The 15,787-nt window shown below is 40.1% G+C and overlaps 1 protein-coding gene across 4 annotated transcripts in view; it reads right to left on the bottom strand.

Annotated features, from left to right (window-relative positions):
- MICAL2 (microtubule associated monooxygenase, calponin and LIM domain containing 2) overlaps positions 1-15,787 on the bottom strand; it is a 161,695-nt gene that overhangs the window by 54,445 nt on the left and 91,463 nt on the right. For 2 of the 4 annotated variants that reach the window (XR_007907186.1, XM_051803809.1), the window contains 8 exons: positions 12,177-12,248; positions 11,466-11,615; positions 10,182-10,286; positions 8,731-8,949; positions 8,410-8,511; positions 7,677-7,808; positions 688-786; positions 184-264 (listed from right to left, as the gene is read on the bottom strand). Coding sequence is in view for 2 of the 4 variants with exons in the window: in XM_051803809.1 (XP_051659769.1) it covers positions 184-264; positions 688-786; positions 7,677-7,808; positions 8,410-8,511; positions 8,731-8,949; positions 10,182-10,286; positions 11,466-11,615; positions 12,177-12,248 (960 nt within the window). In the remaining 2 variants the exon portion in view is untranslated. The remainder of the gene's footprint in view (positions 1-183; positions 265-687; positions 787-7,676; positions 7,809-8,409; positions 8,512-8,730; positions 8,950-10,181; positions 10,287-11,465; positions 11,616-12,176; positions 12,249-15,787) is intronic. The other 2 variants (XM_051803808.1, XR_007907187.1) reach the window with 2 other exon arrangements.

Here is a 15,787-nt window from a genome sequence, read left to right as displayed (position 1 = left end):
ATTTCAGAGAATGGTACTTTCCAAACCAGCAACCATGCAAAGGGAAAAATACATTCTTAAATGTGTTTTTAAAAATATGGTGTTAATATATAGTCACAATGAAGCAGAAGCAATTGAGTTTAGTGCTGACTGGTAAGTAAGTGTCATCACCACAACACCACACGTCACTTTGCTTCCCAATACCTTACAGCTCTGAGCAGTGGAGGCAGCAGATGGAGAGTGAGGAGTGGGGCAAGAACCTGTAGCTCTGTCCAGAGATCGCTTCTGAATTCAACACAGAACAGTGTCAGCATTGAAAAACAGCCCTCTTCAAAATGAGGCATGGTGATTCAGCATTTGTGTGCTAAAAATAACTGCATAAACATGTACTGCACAAAACTTTCTTTAGAAGCCACCCTGATTAGTAATTGTCTTCTGTTACTAATTCTACAGTAATTACACTTAATAAAAGCCTCCTGAAGTTTTAATTCATACAGTCAAGTGCTAAAAATATAAATAGAAGACACGGTGAGTAACATTTCCAGCACATTCACACATCAGCATGTTTTGCCAATATGCACTTGATTCCTTAGTAGGTGTTAGACTAAGACCTTTCATAACACTTAAGGTGCTTCAGAGCCTATGGATGACATTCTGGAAACACTCCTCTTCAGTCAAGTTATTGTTTCTTTGTGGGTTTAGTCTTACCAGTTCAAGCTGTGGCTTGGGTCTGTGATCATTCACATACAGATTTACAAGAACTTCAGCCACAGCTCCAATTGCACGTGAGACCTTTCCTACAGTCATCTAACCAGAAAAGGGGAGAAGATGAAGAATAGAAGGAAGAGCTTCAGTTATCTTTGAAAAAGAACTTAAAGAAAAAAAGGACAAGAATGATTTGAAAACATGCAAACATCAATAAAGGGAGGTAGGAGAAAGAGCAGAGGGAAAGTCTAGCAGAGCACAAGCATGTTCATGCATGACCAATGTGGTCCAGCTGGTGCCACAGAAGGGCCTCTGTGCAGCCCATGGACTTCTCCCAGTCTCCAGGTGATGGAGAAATAGCTGATGGGAGCAAAGGCTGCTCCTGCAGCACAAGGCCTCCTGCTGTGTCCACGGAAGGCTGAGCTGGGAGCTACTGCCTGGATATCTGGGCTGGACATTCTGACAGATTAAAAAAAAAAAAAAACAACCCTATTGTTCACTTCAGCTTCTTGGGACATTGTTGCTATATTTCAGAATGGGGTGGAATTAAACTTCACAGTAACAGTACACAAACCATGGCATTTTAGGGAACATTCAATGAGAACATATGTGCCAATTTCCCACACAGAAATGTTTTGTTGATGCTCACAGAGCAACCATTCACCCTCTCCCCAGTGACTCAATGCCAGGGAAAACTGGAGAAGCTATGCTCATGAAAGGAAGACATCTCCTTTAATCTGCTTCATCACACTATTACATGAATGTTAGGCTGTTTAACCAAATTTATCAATTAGGCCTGCAAGGAGATTGCACTTCCTTAGGCTGTGGCTCCAAACACATTGTAGACAGACAACTGACTGCATGGTCCAGGTTACCCCACCAAAACACATGCCCAGGGACTGGAAAAGAAGAAAGATGTGTGTGCAATGAGTGGCAGCAGGTAGGCAGGTAGTCTAGTCCTCTGCTTCTGGAAAATCTGTGAAGACTTCACAGATTTACAGAAATATTTTCTATCCTAAACTGAATTTTCTGTAGTGATTCGGATTTTAGCTTTATAGCCAATGTAAGATGCCACAGTCTCTCCGGTACCAAATGCAGCAAGGGCCATCCTGGTAGGGCCAGGGATTTGGTGCTCTGCTTCTGAAGTCAGGCCATTGTTCCTCCCTTGAGAATCCATGATCTCATCTCTTATGCTCCATTTGTCTCCCACAGAGCCCAAATTTTAAGTAAGTTCCACTCTTCTCAGTGAAATGATTTGTCTACTGCCACCACCCCAAGTCCTACTAATGGGAAGGTTTTAAAATACCAGAAAGTTACCATGAAGAAAGAAGAAAAATATAAAGGCAATGGTATTTGCAATACTTTAAAACAATTTCAAAGTATTTTCTATCAAGTTTAAAAATGTATTGTGGGTGTATTTTCCGAAATTAAGATGGATAAAAATATTCTTGCTAAAAAAATGTTTTAGGGAACATTTCCAACCCCTTACAGCTCCCCTTATCTTTTGAGAGGGCTCTTATAATTAACTTCATATCCAGGCAGATAAAAAAATATGTATGTTAAGATGACAAGGGCCACTTAAGGGACAAAATTCTGTACTGTTTGGTTTTGTATAACATAAAAAGACTTTTAAATATTATTCAGTATCTGCACAACTTGTGGGTAACAACTGCAAAGTAAACTGCTAATTACATACCATAATGCTGTCCTAAGTGGTACATTAAATTATAAACCAATACAGGAAATGCTACCTGCTACTACAGGAAAACTATGTTCATTTGTATTGCTTAAGATCATGGAAGAAAAATTTTTCCTCCCCAAATTCTGCACCTCTGAATATGCTGAGCAACTTCCAGGCCATGTACAACTTCTTACCTACATGGTCAAATGTAAAAGAAAGTGTTCAAAGATCAGTTAAATAACAAGGCTGTGCTTAAAGTGCAAGTAGTTGAATTTTAAGAAAGGTATCCTTGAGCTTGAACTACACCTTGAAATTCATCACGTTGGCTGATTTCTGTTTTCCACCCATTGAAAAAAAACCCATGTCAACATTAAAGTAGTCAAAACAAGAAAATTGCACATTTATACACACTTTAAAAATGTTATTAAAAGGAAATGTCCTTGTAACTAATGTGAATTCACATTCCAAGTAAAAGTAAATGGGATTTCAATTAAATTTAGTGGCAATGCCCTTAAAACCATGCTTTGACTTTTGGTCAGCCCTGAATTGGTCAGGCAAGAGATGTTTGTTGTATGTCCCTTCCAACCGAACTATTCTGTTCCATTCAAATGCCACTCAGTCACAAAATAGACATATCAGGGCAGAATGAGAATCCACCAGGGCAGCCCCACGAGCATCTGCCACCACCAGAAACATGAGAATGGGAGGGACAGGACGTGCAAGAGCAGTGCTGCCCTGCAAGGCTCATGTTTCCTGCCCTTGTACACCAGCAGCACAACCACCAAGCAATCCCTTCTGCGTGTCCTCTGAACCTCACTCTGGTTATGGACAAGAACTTCAATAACATCCTCATCCCATCTAATTGTGTACGTGTAATAAACCCCAACTGCAGGAGAGGCTCTGACCCCAAATCTACACACATTCCTTTAGAGAACCTGTCAGCTCTCACATGGCTTAGCTTTGGTCAACAGCACACAGATCTCTGCCTGCCTGATGCTGCTCAGGTACCCTAAAAACAGGATTCACATAATGGAGTTTGTATTTTGCTCATGCCCTTACTGCCCCTGAGGCTACTGGTGTACGTGAAGTCACACACACACACAATTTTGTAATGCTGGGGCCCACTATCTGCATGTAACAGGCTACTGCTCACAATCCAGGCAGGTTTATACCAGCAGCTTTAAATCCTTTGCTGAAAAGTAATCTTAAAGAGTGAATTCACTCTTAAATTCACAGTGAATTTCAGTCCACAACCAGAGAACACTCAAAAATCCCAAGTGTTTATGAGTTACTAAAACTTTTGACCTGTTACTGACACTGTGCCAAAGCTTTTCAGCAGGTTGATCAGGGTGGTTATTAACACGGAAAGAGAAAGCTGCCTTCTCTACTTCTCTGTGCTATTATTTAGAATGCCACAGCCAACCAAGGAGTAAGCCTCAGCAGTATTTTCATAAAACAAAGGAAATATGCTCTCTGCCTCCAAAAGAATGCAATGCTTTCCCTTTGTTCTTTCATATCCTTAATGATTTTCCGGGGCTTATTTTGCTTTGAGGGTGATTTATTTATTTTTTGTATAACCTGCTACATACATTTTCCTTCTGAGATAAACAACATTTGAGTAATAAGTTACTGTGTGTAGGAAACACCCAAGCCCTGCTTACTGCTCGTAATTAGAGTCACATCACTGAAAGGAAGTAGTTGGTACAAACTCTGCAGGGAGCAAAGCCTATTGATTGCAAAAACTTCATAGTTCTTACATCATACTGTGTGGATTCAATCATGCAAAGCTCAGATGAACAGTTTTCTGAAGGTCAATCCAGCTTTAAACAGAGAACAGGAATGACCAAAGCCCAGCCTGTAATATAACATATGCTAATTCATAATTCTAGCTATGTGAATTTTGACAGGTGATTAAAGCCAGAAGGTAGTTTTGATTATTACTGGCATCTTGCATATGGAAGTTAATTCTTAATACGTTGTAATGACTGTATGTCTTCAAAGAAGCAATATGGTCCCATAGCCCCCTTTTCAAGTGTTCCTTTCAGGCCTTAGACTTAATAATAGGTTTCTGTAATGAGACAGTATGATTTCGTAGCCACCATTTTCAATAACTACGCCACCCAAACTAATAGTGTTCCAATGAAAATGCAGCAGGTGCAATGACTGGTAACAACCTCAGTACTCCCTTGAAATTAAAATGATGGTACTAACTATTTAAAGGATGGGAGGGTGCTGATATTTATATGTCATGTATCATGAAGTCTTATAAAACTCAAGACCTCTATTATCTTCTGCTTTTCTGCTGGGAAGAAGCAGAAACACTGGGAGTGACACAAGCAAGCTCTTCCTTTGACTTATCAATCCCAAAACATTTTGTCATACTGAAATCTAGACTTACCTAGTGATAGCTCTCAGAACAGAGACCAGAAATACAAATTCTGAGTCCTATAATCTCCTCTCCAAGATCACACAAACACAGGTAGTTACTGGTACATATTCACAGCAGAGAAGCCCAAACATATTGTTAAAATATCACACAGAGCACTTTAAAATGCATGCTGTGCATCAGAAATACTTTTCAGTTTTATTTATACAGCACCTCACATTTAGTCAGTGCTTATATTTTAAAGTGTGATAAAATTTTCATAAATCTGAAAGTTCTAAAAAGTGAGCAATCTTTACAGATAAAACACAAACAAAACCATGTGACCATGGAAGGGTATGGACAGATGGCTTGTTATGAAGTCAAGGCTGCAGCAGGGTGGCACATTGGCATCCCCTGCTCCAAAACTTGTCCTGCTGCAGACTGCAGGTCTTCCCCAGCATCCTGTTCCTCTCTATTCAAGGGTCCCCTATCCCCATTCCCCAAGCCTGACCTGCATCTCTCTTCCCATGGTGACTGTTTATCATCCCTTACTGTGCACAGAGGGCAGGCAACCTCCCCTTCCCTGTAACCTCTTAGTTACCCCTGTGGCAAGGACAGCACCAACAACATCACTTGTACTCACTGGCACCTGGTAAGAAAAGTCACAGGGGTTTACCTAGGGGGCAATCCATCCTGACTTGGGGTTCATTTGGATCAGCTTCCTATTGCCTCAAATGGGAGGAGAAAAAGTTTAGCTGATCATTATCAGACCTGCTATTTTAAAATTCTCCAATATGCCATCCAAAATGCACCATATTTACACAGAAGAGATGCACACAGTGCAGATGAGGACTTGGGCCTGCACAACCTATGGAGCTGCATATGCAGGCATCAAGATGTTCATGCATGTAGATCTGCCAAAGAATAAATGTAATCCTACTTAACCAGTCAAACATTTACCAATGAGATGAACATATATATTTACTGTGCTAGTGACAAAACTAGATTTTCTTGCTTCAGCTGTGCTGCCTTCTGCTAGTACCCCTGGAGAGAGCATTTTTGAATTGAAGTAACCTCAGCCCGAGGGAAATCAAGTCACAACAAACTCTTGCTACACCATTTAAATACAATGGCAAACTCATAAAAGGCTGTGGGTGTACTTCAAACAAAATGCAGTTTTTAAAACATCCAAAAAGGATTGCTCAGGTCAAATGTTCTCCAAGAAAACACATTAAAATCCCAATTATTGTCACAGAGTTTCCATGTGATTAAGAGCCTAGCTCTCATATTTTTTTCAGGTTTTTCAGATAGCTTGGGTTTGGTTTGTTTGTTTGGATTTTTGGTTGGTTGGTTTTTATTTTGTTTATTTGTTGTTTGGGGGGAGGTTATTTGGTGGTTTTTTTTGTCTTTTTGCAGAGTCACAATAGCTCCCCAAATCCAACAAGCATCAGACCTCTATTTTGGAAACCATTACTTAGCTTAAAACCCATCACGTGCTATACCACTTAGGTCATAAAAAGTAAGAGGTAAATCCAGGCAAAGGAATTATTTTGAAGCTGAAGGGAATTAGAGATTATTGCTGTAAGTCACCTGCTGAGCTTGCAGTGTCCTTGAAGGGCTGTCTGGCCTGTATTTCCCTGGGGAATGAGAGCCAGGCAGTCATTTCAACACAGCTCTATCTCAGCCAAGGAATGTGCCCTTTGCGAACTGCAGGTCAGCTCAGTATCTACCTGCTCAGTTACTGCTGAGGCTGTGAGCCTGATTTCCAACCAGCATCAACAACAAGGTGTAAAAATAACCTGAAAATATATAGAGCAATTCCACTAAATGATCCTGCCAGACACCCACCAGATGGGAAAATACCTTCAGTTGTGGCTTACCTGAAGTTGGGCAATACTCATGATACTTATGAGTACTTATTTCATAAAAGTGCAGCTACTTAAATGCAGCAACAGCTGGCAGAGGAGGCAGCTTTGCTCCTCCTCACAGTAAACGGAGGTGGCACCCGATTTTGCTGAAGAGCACTTGGGTCATGTGGCAGGCAGCAGAGCCCCAGCTCCAGCAGCACCTGCACTGGTCACAGCAGTCACCTTCAATACTTCTGGCAACTTGATGTCTCCACCTTTATTTCCACACCAACCCTACTCAATACTACAATGCTCCCAGACTGCTGCTACATAGTAAGTGGCTGATGGAAAGGAAACCTGGGCCTTTACCTGCCCTGAAAAGCCGAAAAAGGTCAAACTTCATTCAATCAAAAGCCTTCTAAAACAAAGGTTGTTAGAAGCCAATGTCATGTTAACTTCCACAGCCCATTCACATCAAGCATAAGTAGAAAGAACTGAGGATCTCTTCCATTCAGAGTATGCACGTTTCCTTTGCTGTTTCAAAGAACTGCATTTTAACAATGAACATGCAGAAGCAAGTTTAAAGTACAAGTAATTAAACAAACAACAATAAAATGCTTGTATTGGTAAGTGCTCATACAATCCTAAGGCATGGCCTCTAGTTAAAATAACCATTACTGTGCAGGTTCTCCACTAGAGACCAGATAGATATTCTTATGAAAAGAGAAACACAAATACCACCCAAGAACAACTAACCAACCCCACAGCACCCAGTTTGCTTTACCATGCAAAGATCTTTGTCCAGCATGGTCTGTGGTACTATACAACAACAGATCATTTAAAATAAGCAGCAATGCAAAATTTTCAGGATTGAAGCAAAAAACCGTTAACTATTTGCTTTGTTCTTCGGTTTTTACCTGAACTATTTCTGATGATGACATTTCTCTTACAAACATGCAGAATTAACAACAGTAAATGAAGTAAAGTTTGATTTAAATGTGAATTACAACCTAGAGAACAGATTTGCTGGCAGCACCTTCCATCCAAGCAGCTTTAGCACAAGTTTGGATTTAACAGGAAAAATCTGTTAATAGAGTACCTGTCGAGAAGGAACAGCAGAGGAAGCTGAACCGACAGATGATGAAGCAGCAGCAGCAGCTGAATGATGAGGTGGAGGGCAAGAGGGAGTTGGGGGCTGAGAATGGGGTAAGCCTTTAGTAGGTAGCTTATTCTGTGTAAAGCAGAAACAGTAGAGTTATCCAAGAGACAGTGACATTAGCAACGGTTAAGTTCACAGTCATGCATCAAAGAAACTACAAAGATAACAACTATAGTTCTGTTCTTCTATTTCTGCACAGTGAGGGCCCATGGAAATCATCATGGCACCTTCACGGTAAACAATATTATTGTACTCAGTTTTTTTATCAAAGTATTCACAGTGGGATGTAAGGTAAGGTAGAGCTGGGAGAAAGCATAAGGAAACACAGGAAAAGCCAGAGTGCACTAATTAAGCACTATTGCTCACCAACTGATTAGAAATTGAGCTACCAGTGTGTGCTTAAGCATAAGACATAGGTTATTTTAACACATTTCTCTCCTGCTAAAGTATTCTGACTAGCTTTACGATTTAGATTGTATTTTACCTCAGTTAAATTACGCAATAATATTTAAACAATGCTTTTTTACAAGTTTCAGTGGAATCCACATTACTTTTCAGATTCACACAAAATGGAAAGAAAGTTAAAACCAAAACCATTGCAACTTTTTCCATCCATGAATTCTTACGAGTCTTCTAGCTCAGCATTTCTTCAGGTGCAAAACTTAATATTCACCTTTGGAAACTCCATGTATCCAAACATTGAGGCAAGATGTGCTGCTTTCTCTTTAATATTCTTTTTATGGAATTCCCTATTTGCTATATTCTGAGCTCTTTTCTGCAGTGACAGCCAGGGAAGGAAAGCCAAGAAAAGAAAGAGAGATTTCAGTTAATGCCACATATATCAACAGAATATAGCAAGTTTGTAGAAAGACTTCTTATTGCCTTAATATAAGCTAAAGTCAACAGAGAAAAAGCCAGCATAGCCAGCAAAAACACAGTATACAGGTTATCAAATGCAGTTAAGAGACAGAAAGGAAAGGAAGTTGCTTGTCACCTGTTTCATTTTTTCCTCCAGGTGCTGAAGACGCTCAAGCACTCCAGAAAGTACAAAGGCAGCAGAACAGGCAGATGCGAGATTTTCAGAGGTTTCTGACAGACTGGGCTGGGTATCTGGTTTTTGTACAGTCTTTGCTCTCCTGGCCATATGATCAGAACCACTGAAAGACTGTTTGAGTTCCCTGACCTCGTGTTCACTCCTAGCTACCACCTGAAACTGGGAAACACTTGAAGTGAAAAAAAAAATCTGCTTTCTGCATCACCATGCAGTATATGCAGCTTTTTAGGATGCTTCTGAAAGCGCAGCACAGGCATGCACAGAACTAGAAATAAAGTGTTCTCACATAACTCCTTGCACACTTTCTACTGCAGCTCTGATGCTTGTGCACATGCACCAAAATAAATCAGTCCCACATATTTTATGTAGGATATCCTTCTCCAGGTTTGTGTTAGTTTTTGTGAATAACCCAGACAGCATCAGTGCAGAAGATGAAACTACATCTCCTTCTAGGATTTATAGCAAAGGTATTGGGTTGTTTTTTGTAGCATCACATCTGCCTGAGACTAAGCTTAAAATCAAATTATAAGAATACCAACAGTAGTTCTTGCCATAGTTCTAAATCTAGTCTGGCTCAAGCCAAGCTATAATGTATTTCAGAATTGAGGCATTTTCTGAGGAGTTCAGAACAGGTCTCTGAATTTGAATTTTCATATAAAGTAGCTCCTGATCTGTGGATTTCCACATGCAATACAGATCTCATTTCACTACTCTTGGAATACCACTACAGGATGTTGACTTCAATTTAAAACTCTAATGTAAAGTGAGCATCAATTCTGTTTGAGATGAGTTTGCTTTCACTGAAAGTAGTAAAAGAAAAATTTAGACTATGCCTTCAAAAATTTGCCCCATGTATATGATGCTGCAGAAGAGCTTCCAGTAGAAGTTCTTATCACAAACTCCACTTAAAGGAATAAAAAACTTGGCCATCGATATCAGCTTTTCAAGGTTCAAGCTTTCATCTTAGACATTTTTGCCAGGTTCCTCAGGCTGGAACACTCGCTTTGCCTTATCATTACGACAGCCCAAAGCACTGAGTACATGCACAGACAAATTTTCAGGTACTGCTGTAGTCTTCTCACATGTTAAATGTAGCTATGTAATTATATTTATACAATTTGAAGTCTAAATGTGGTAACACAGAAATCAACACTTATGTTTTTAGGGTGGTTTCCACACTTTCAAATAGTTTTCTCATCTGGTCAAGCAGGTGTAAAATAGCCTTAAAACTTTTAATGTGGTTTTCACAGTTCTCAGCTAAATATATCTGTTAACTAGGCAGACTACAGACAAATACTGTTTTGTATATCTTGTAGTTACACAATAACACTGAGTTACCAGCAGTAAGACAAATGGTGTGTTTGTCAGGTGTTACCCATATGAGTTCCTACCTGCCTTTTTGGTTGAGGTGGAAGAAGACTTGGATCCACAGGTTTAGCAAAGCGAGGATTAGCAGGAGGGTCAGAAGCAAGCAGGGCTGGTCTATCTATTACCTCCTTGTAAAGCATTTTTAAAGTTGTAAAGGCAGAGTGAAGAGGAAAAAAAAAAGGAAGACAGTAAATAGGATTCAAAGACCTTTTGAGGCAGAAAGAAATAAAAGTTGCTTTAAAAGACACATTATTATGGAGCTCCCAAATCTTCGTTCACAAAGCCTAGCCATGATTATGGAGCTTAACAACACATTTTGCAGATTTTTGTCACCCGCCCATTTTATTAGTCTCTTCTACCAAAGATATACTTAAAATTGAGCCCATTCAGGGTTCTTTAGGGGAGTTCATTATTAAAAGCAACACATCGAGGCTTCCTTCACCATGGCCAAGCAAATCTCTGGCCACATACACAGAAAGCTCAGGGTATTGCCAAGTAGTCAGGTAGAGTGCAAACAACAGTGGTTCACAGACTGAGAAAGTCACTGGACATCTCTAGAGCCTACACTACTGGAGGACTTAAATATTTAAATAAGCAAATGGATCCAAGCACAGAGAATTCAGAAAGAGGCCATCCTTGTCAGAATCTCAACACCTTGCTCACCCTTTCTTCAGATCCAAACTCAGTTGATTCAGACCATTTCTGGCCAAAGTGTGGTTTTGAGCTTCTCATCCCTACCTCGGCAGCACAGGATTATTTTTAAAACACCAACAGTCACACTAAAAACAAACCATGAAAATGCTGTGGAATGCACAAATACATTTCATTTTGCCTACTTTAGGAATGGAAACAGCAGTCAGACACATGTTGCAAAAGATTAGGTTCCCTTCTTATACTTCCTAAATTTTTCACGAAGAAAGACACCACTGGATATGTAGTGTCCTTTATTCATAGGATATAGGAAAAAAGTCACCTGCAAATACCATTTGCAGTCAGCTTAGACTTCCAAACAACACAAAAGTCCTACAGGCTGACTTACATGAGATTTCTGGACATTGCAATTTCACTGCACTTTTCAATATAACAGATCCATTATATTAATATGCATTAGTCAATCTATATTAGTCATACTTGTTCTCCAAGTATTGAGAGAAACACTTTTCATTTGCATAAAGTATTAAAAAAGGCAACCCACTTCAAACACGTAACAGATCCATTTTTTTTCTCCTTGGAAATCTGCATCACCTTCACAAGGAGGGACTGTGGTTTAATTTCAGAGATTACTTTCATGTTCATCTATGACCTACCTGTCTCCGCAAAATTGTATTTGAAGTACTCTCTTCAAACTTTGCCAACAGCTGAGTTGCCATTGATTTAACTTTGTTCTGGTTCATTCCTTCTCTGCCATCACTCTGTGCTTTCCCAGCATTTGTCCCTTGGCTTGAAAAGCTCGAAGTCTGCAAGAAAACAAAAAACTATGTTTTTCTTGGGTTTCTTACAACACTCATGAAGAGAGAGAAAGAGATAATATCCTTATCAGCAAAGAGTAAAAGGAAATACAGTCTACAGTATACTAAAAATGACACTGTTTAGTATGTAAAAGTCACCAAAAAATATTTTCCTTGGTCCCAGAGTACGGTAAAAGGGAACATTAATCAGTGCTGCTATTGATAAAACAGTCAGAAAGGTAACTAATCAGAGAGGGGCTAGAAACCAAGCTGCAATGCAAACTCCTGAAACAAAAATCTGTCTAAATAACTGAGTTAGGAAAAGGAAAAAACCCCAATATCTCACGTGTCCTTGTGTCAGAATGAAAACTAGTGCAATTTAGTTAATGCTCTCCTCCCTATCAAATGATTTAGTGTACACCCCAGTAAATTCAAGGTTTTAGGGGAGAGGCTTTCTGTTCCTGCCAAACTTGAGAAGACCTGGCCCTGGCCCCCTCAACTCCTCCTGCTTCCTCAGCTCTGGTGCTCATCAAGGAGCTGGGATATGAATGGACCCCACTGAACACCAACCTCCTCGAAGACACCAAGGAGACCTTTCCGACGTCTCTTGTTAGTCTCGTTTTCTTCCGTTTTCCCTTCAACCTGAAAGGGTAAAGCCAAAACAGGTTCCATGGATTACTGCAGGAGTTACCAAGTTTACCCCAGCAGTTCCTCCCAGGAGAACAAGTTTCATAGCCAGGCAGGGGAGGCCTGGCCCCTGTTAAACCAGGCACACACGGGTGAGCAGTGCCAGCCTTTGGGGGCTTTGTTAGACCCTCCAGCTCAGCAGGATCACTCCTTGCCCAGCAGCCTGGTGGGCCCTTGTGGCAGGTTATCAGGTATGTAAAAGCTGTCCCACAACCCCTCACTGGGAGTTCTCACTGGACTCCAGTGGGGGAGAATACATGCCTGAACATTTCGTTGAACACAGGCTCCATAACTCTGGTGTTTACCTTTTCCTCTTTTCAGTACTGAATAGTTTATAATTCAAAAAGCACTTACACATCCTTGGCGAAAAAGGTACTACAGAATCAGTTATTCTGGGAATTTTTCTCTAGACTACACTGGTTTCCAGATAAGTAACAAAATCCAGGAACCCCTCACTTTTTCACTATAGCCCCCACATTTCTCTTAACACAACTATCTGCATGCAGATCATGTATTCATAGCACAGTCTTATTTTCTTTTTGGAGCAGTTGCTGTCTGCCTTAGAGGTCTGTCTCCCTCGTAAGGTTCACCTCCCTAACTATGGATGAACAGCACAGTACTTAAGTAACCAAAGTTACTATTCTGTGCTTGAGCTATGTACATATTTAATCATTTTACTCAATTAGAGATTACACAAATCAATAATACTTCATACTCAGTCCAGCTGAACTTGAAAAATAGTCAATGCTTAGAAATTTGTATTGCTTCTTGTTAAATTGAGTCTCGAAGATTTGGTACAAAAAGTTATACTTTAGGAACAATAAGTTATATTCCACTTATTTGCATTTGCCCACACTGTAACTTAGTGATTACTCAATCAACTTAAAAAAAACTGAAAAGGAATAAAGAGAGCAAGATCAAAAAACACAACCTTTCTCTTTACATATACACTCTTTGTAATAAATCATCATGCAGTGACTAGAAGTAATCCTAAACAACTTCTGGGCAAACACCAAGAGAATCAGATGACAGTATTTTGATTACTTTGTGTGCTTTGGTACAGTGTCTTTCAGGCACCAGCTCTCAGCAACCCAGCTTTATGCTACCTATAGTCATCTGTTCACAAAAGGGTGAACAACAGAATAGCATAATGTATTCTGCATAATAGCCTGTACCACATAAAAGCAGAATTTGCCTGAGTGAATGGAGCAAACAAGATCCTGCCTTTCAAAAAATCTTACACAAAGGACTCACATTAACATATTTACAAAGAAGTGAAAGACAAAGCAATTTAATTGCCGAGCAAGACTCCAAAAGGACTGTGTTCTGTATTGTGTAAACACCTTCATTCGTTTATTAGTCTGGAGCACAGGAAATCTCAGTTCCTCTCCAGCCCGGCTGACACTCGGAGGAGAATGGAAAACATGATCCAGCTCAGCACAGGCTGCCAGAACAGCTACACCAGCTCCAGGCTCCACTTCCTGGTCTCCCACAGCCTGCACCCAGATAAGAAACCCACTTCCAGCCAAATAAAAGGACAAACTAGATGCTGTGGAAAGTTTAGTAAGCAACATTGTGCTCTCCTACAGCCTGGATAGAACATATACTATATATATCTAATGGATAATGGTCAGCACCACCTTTTTCAGGGGAAATAACCATAAAACTGAAGCCACAGTCAAACTCTTGACTCAAGAAGTTGCTTTCCAAGGAGCTTTATTTCCCAGGTAGTTTCAGATAGTTCTGGCACTCAAGTCTCTGTCCTAACCCAAGTACCCTAACCCATCCTGCTTAGTTTCACACCCTAACCGTGACAGAGCTGCAAAACCTCCTACAAAATGTCTTGTCAGCCTTGCTCCCCAGGCTGATTTGGGAAATATCACTTCCACTTCTCATTGTTAACAAGCCCCTGTAGTGGGAAACCAGAGGGGCCTGTCAAGTAAATCACCTCATGCTTTCGTGTGCAGCCAAGAACTGCAGCTCTGCTATGACAGAAGGCTTATTTCATGATGGGAGGTTAGTCAGAGGCTGCATGGCTTAGTAATGGAAAGCTCTCCCCACTGCTGAAAGTCTATTTATTTCTGCAAATAACTCATGGAAAAACAACAACATTGTGGTCACGAAAGAGGTTTTCCTTCCAAACAAGTCACCCACAAGAAAAAGCAAAGGTTATTTTGCCTGCTTGGTTTCTCACTGCTTGGTTATCTGGGAAACATGTCACTTGGTTTTGTGTGTATGTGGGTGACAGGGAAAAATTATTTCCTAACAGGGATGTATGAAGCTACCAGGAAATTGTGTGTCCACAGGTTTTGAAAATGTGTTTATGAAGAGAAAATATTCAAGACAAAAGTCAGTCTAGGAAATATCTGGAAATTCCGGAGCAATTCTCGGGGTGAAAAAAACAGAAATCACATTTCTACAAGATGAGAGCAACAAATTTAAAAAACAATGTATTTAAATACTGAGGAATGCAGTACATACATGTACACCTGAACTTTTACTAGGACACTGAATTCCAAAAGAAGTAGGAAATGCATACTTTCCCAGGCAAAACTTAAGGGTCTATCAATAGGTGTAAATGAAGCAATACAGTTAAGCATTAAGGAGGCTTGCTTAAAAAACCTAACCAAATAAAAAAAAAAAACAAACCACCAAAACAAACAAACAAACAAACCCAAAAACCAAAGACCTCAAAACAAAAAATCCACAAACAAGAACAAACAGAGAAAGAACTTGAGAATCATTGTAGTCAACACAAGGTTTTTAGCTAGCCCAGGAAACTCAAAACCTGGAACAGTTTTGCATTAAGCTGTGTTTTGGAAAACCGCAGAAGTTAACTTCCTTTTGGTGGAGGAGTCTATGCTGTTCTCTACCTTGTGCTGCTCCTCTAGACCAGCTGGACTTGAGGCACTGCTGCCTCTGAGCTGGGCTGTGCAGACACTCCCACTTCAGCTGAAGTTAAAATGAAGATAGGTTTGGCTGTGAAAGCAAATCCCTTAAGGTCTCCTTTAAGAAGACAACTGAGCTAAGGAAGAGGTAGAAGGTGAAACTGCTTATTACTAACTAATTTTATTAGGACTCCCCTAAAATTAAACCATATAAAACTTCTGAAGCTATAATCCATTCAAAGACACAGACAATTCTCTCACTGCACGCAGTCCCATTTCAGAGAGTATTAACTCAGGTCTCCATAATCCTTCAAGGCTCTGGAGTCTTTAATCATAGCATGTATGGGTATGGATGTTTCTTATAATACAGGGACATCACAGGGCATGCCAATAAATTTTTATTAATAAGTGACCAAGAGAGAAAAGTACACAGGTATGACTAAGAGATCATTATCTCAGAGCCACACTAGTCAACCTGCCCACTGTTGCAGGTGACTTCTGAAAGAGTTGAAAGTTTCACTTCAGAACCTTGAAACAGCATCCACAAAGTGTTTAAATCACTGTTTTTGTTAAAAAACAGCACTCCCTCCCAACCTAGTATACCAG

This window comes from Manacus candei, unplaced genomic scaffold, assembly GCF_025592945.1.
Source record: "Manacus candei isolate 608988 ecotype Guabito, Panama unplaced genomic scaffold, ASM2559294v1 h1tg000060l, whole genome shotgun sequence".
In the NCBI taxonomy this organism is placed as follows: domain Eukaryota; kingdom Metazoa; phylum Chordata; class Aves; order Passeriformes; family Pipridae; genus Manacus; species Manacus candei.
Note: the sequence above shows the minus strand (reverse complement) of the source record. Positions and strands in the feature narration are given on the sequence as shown.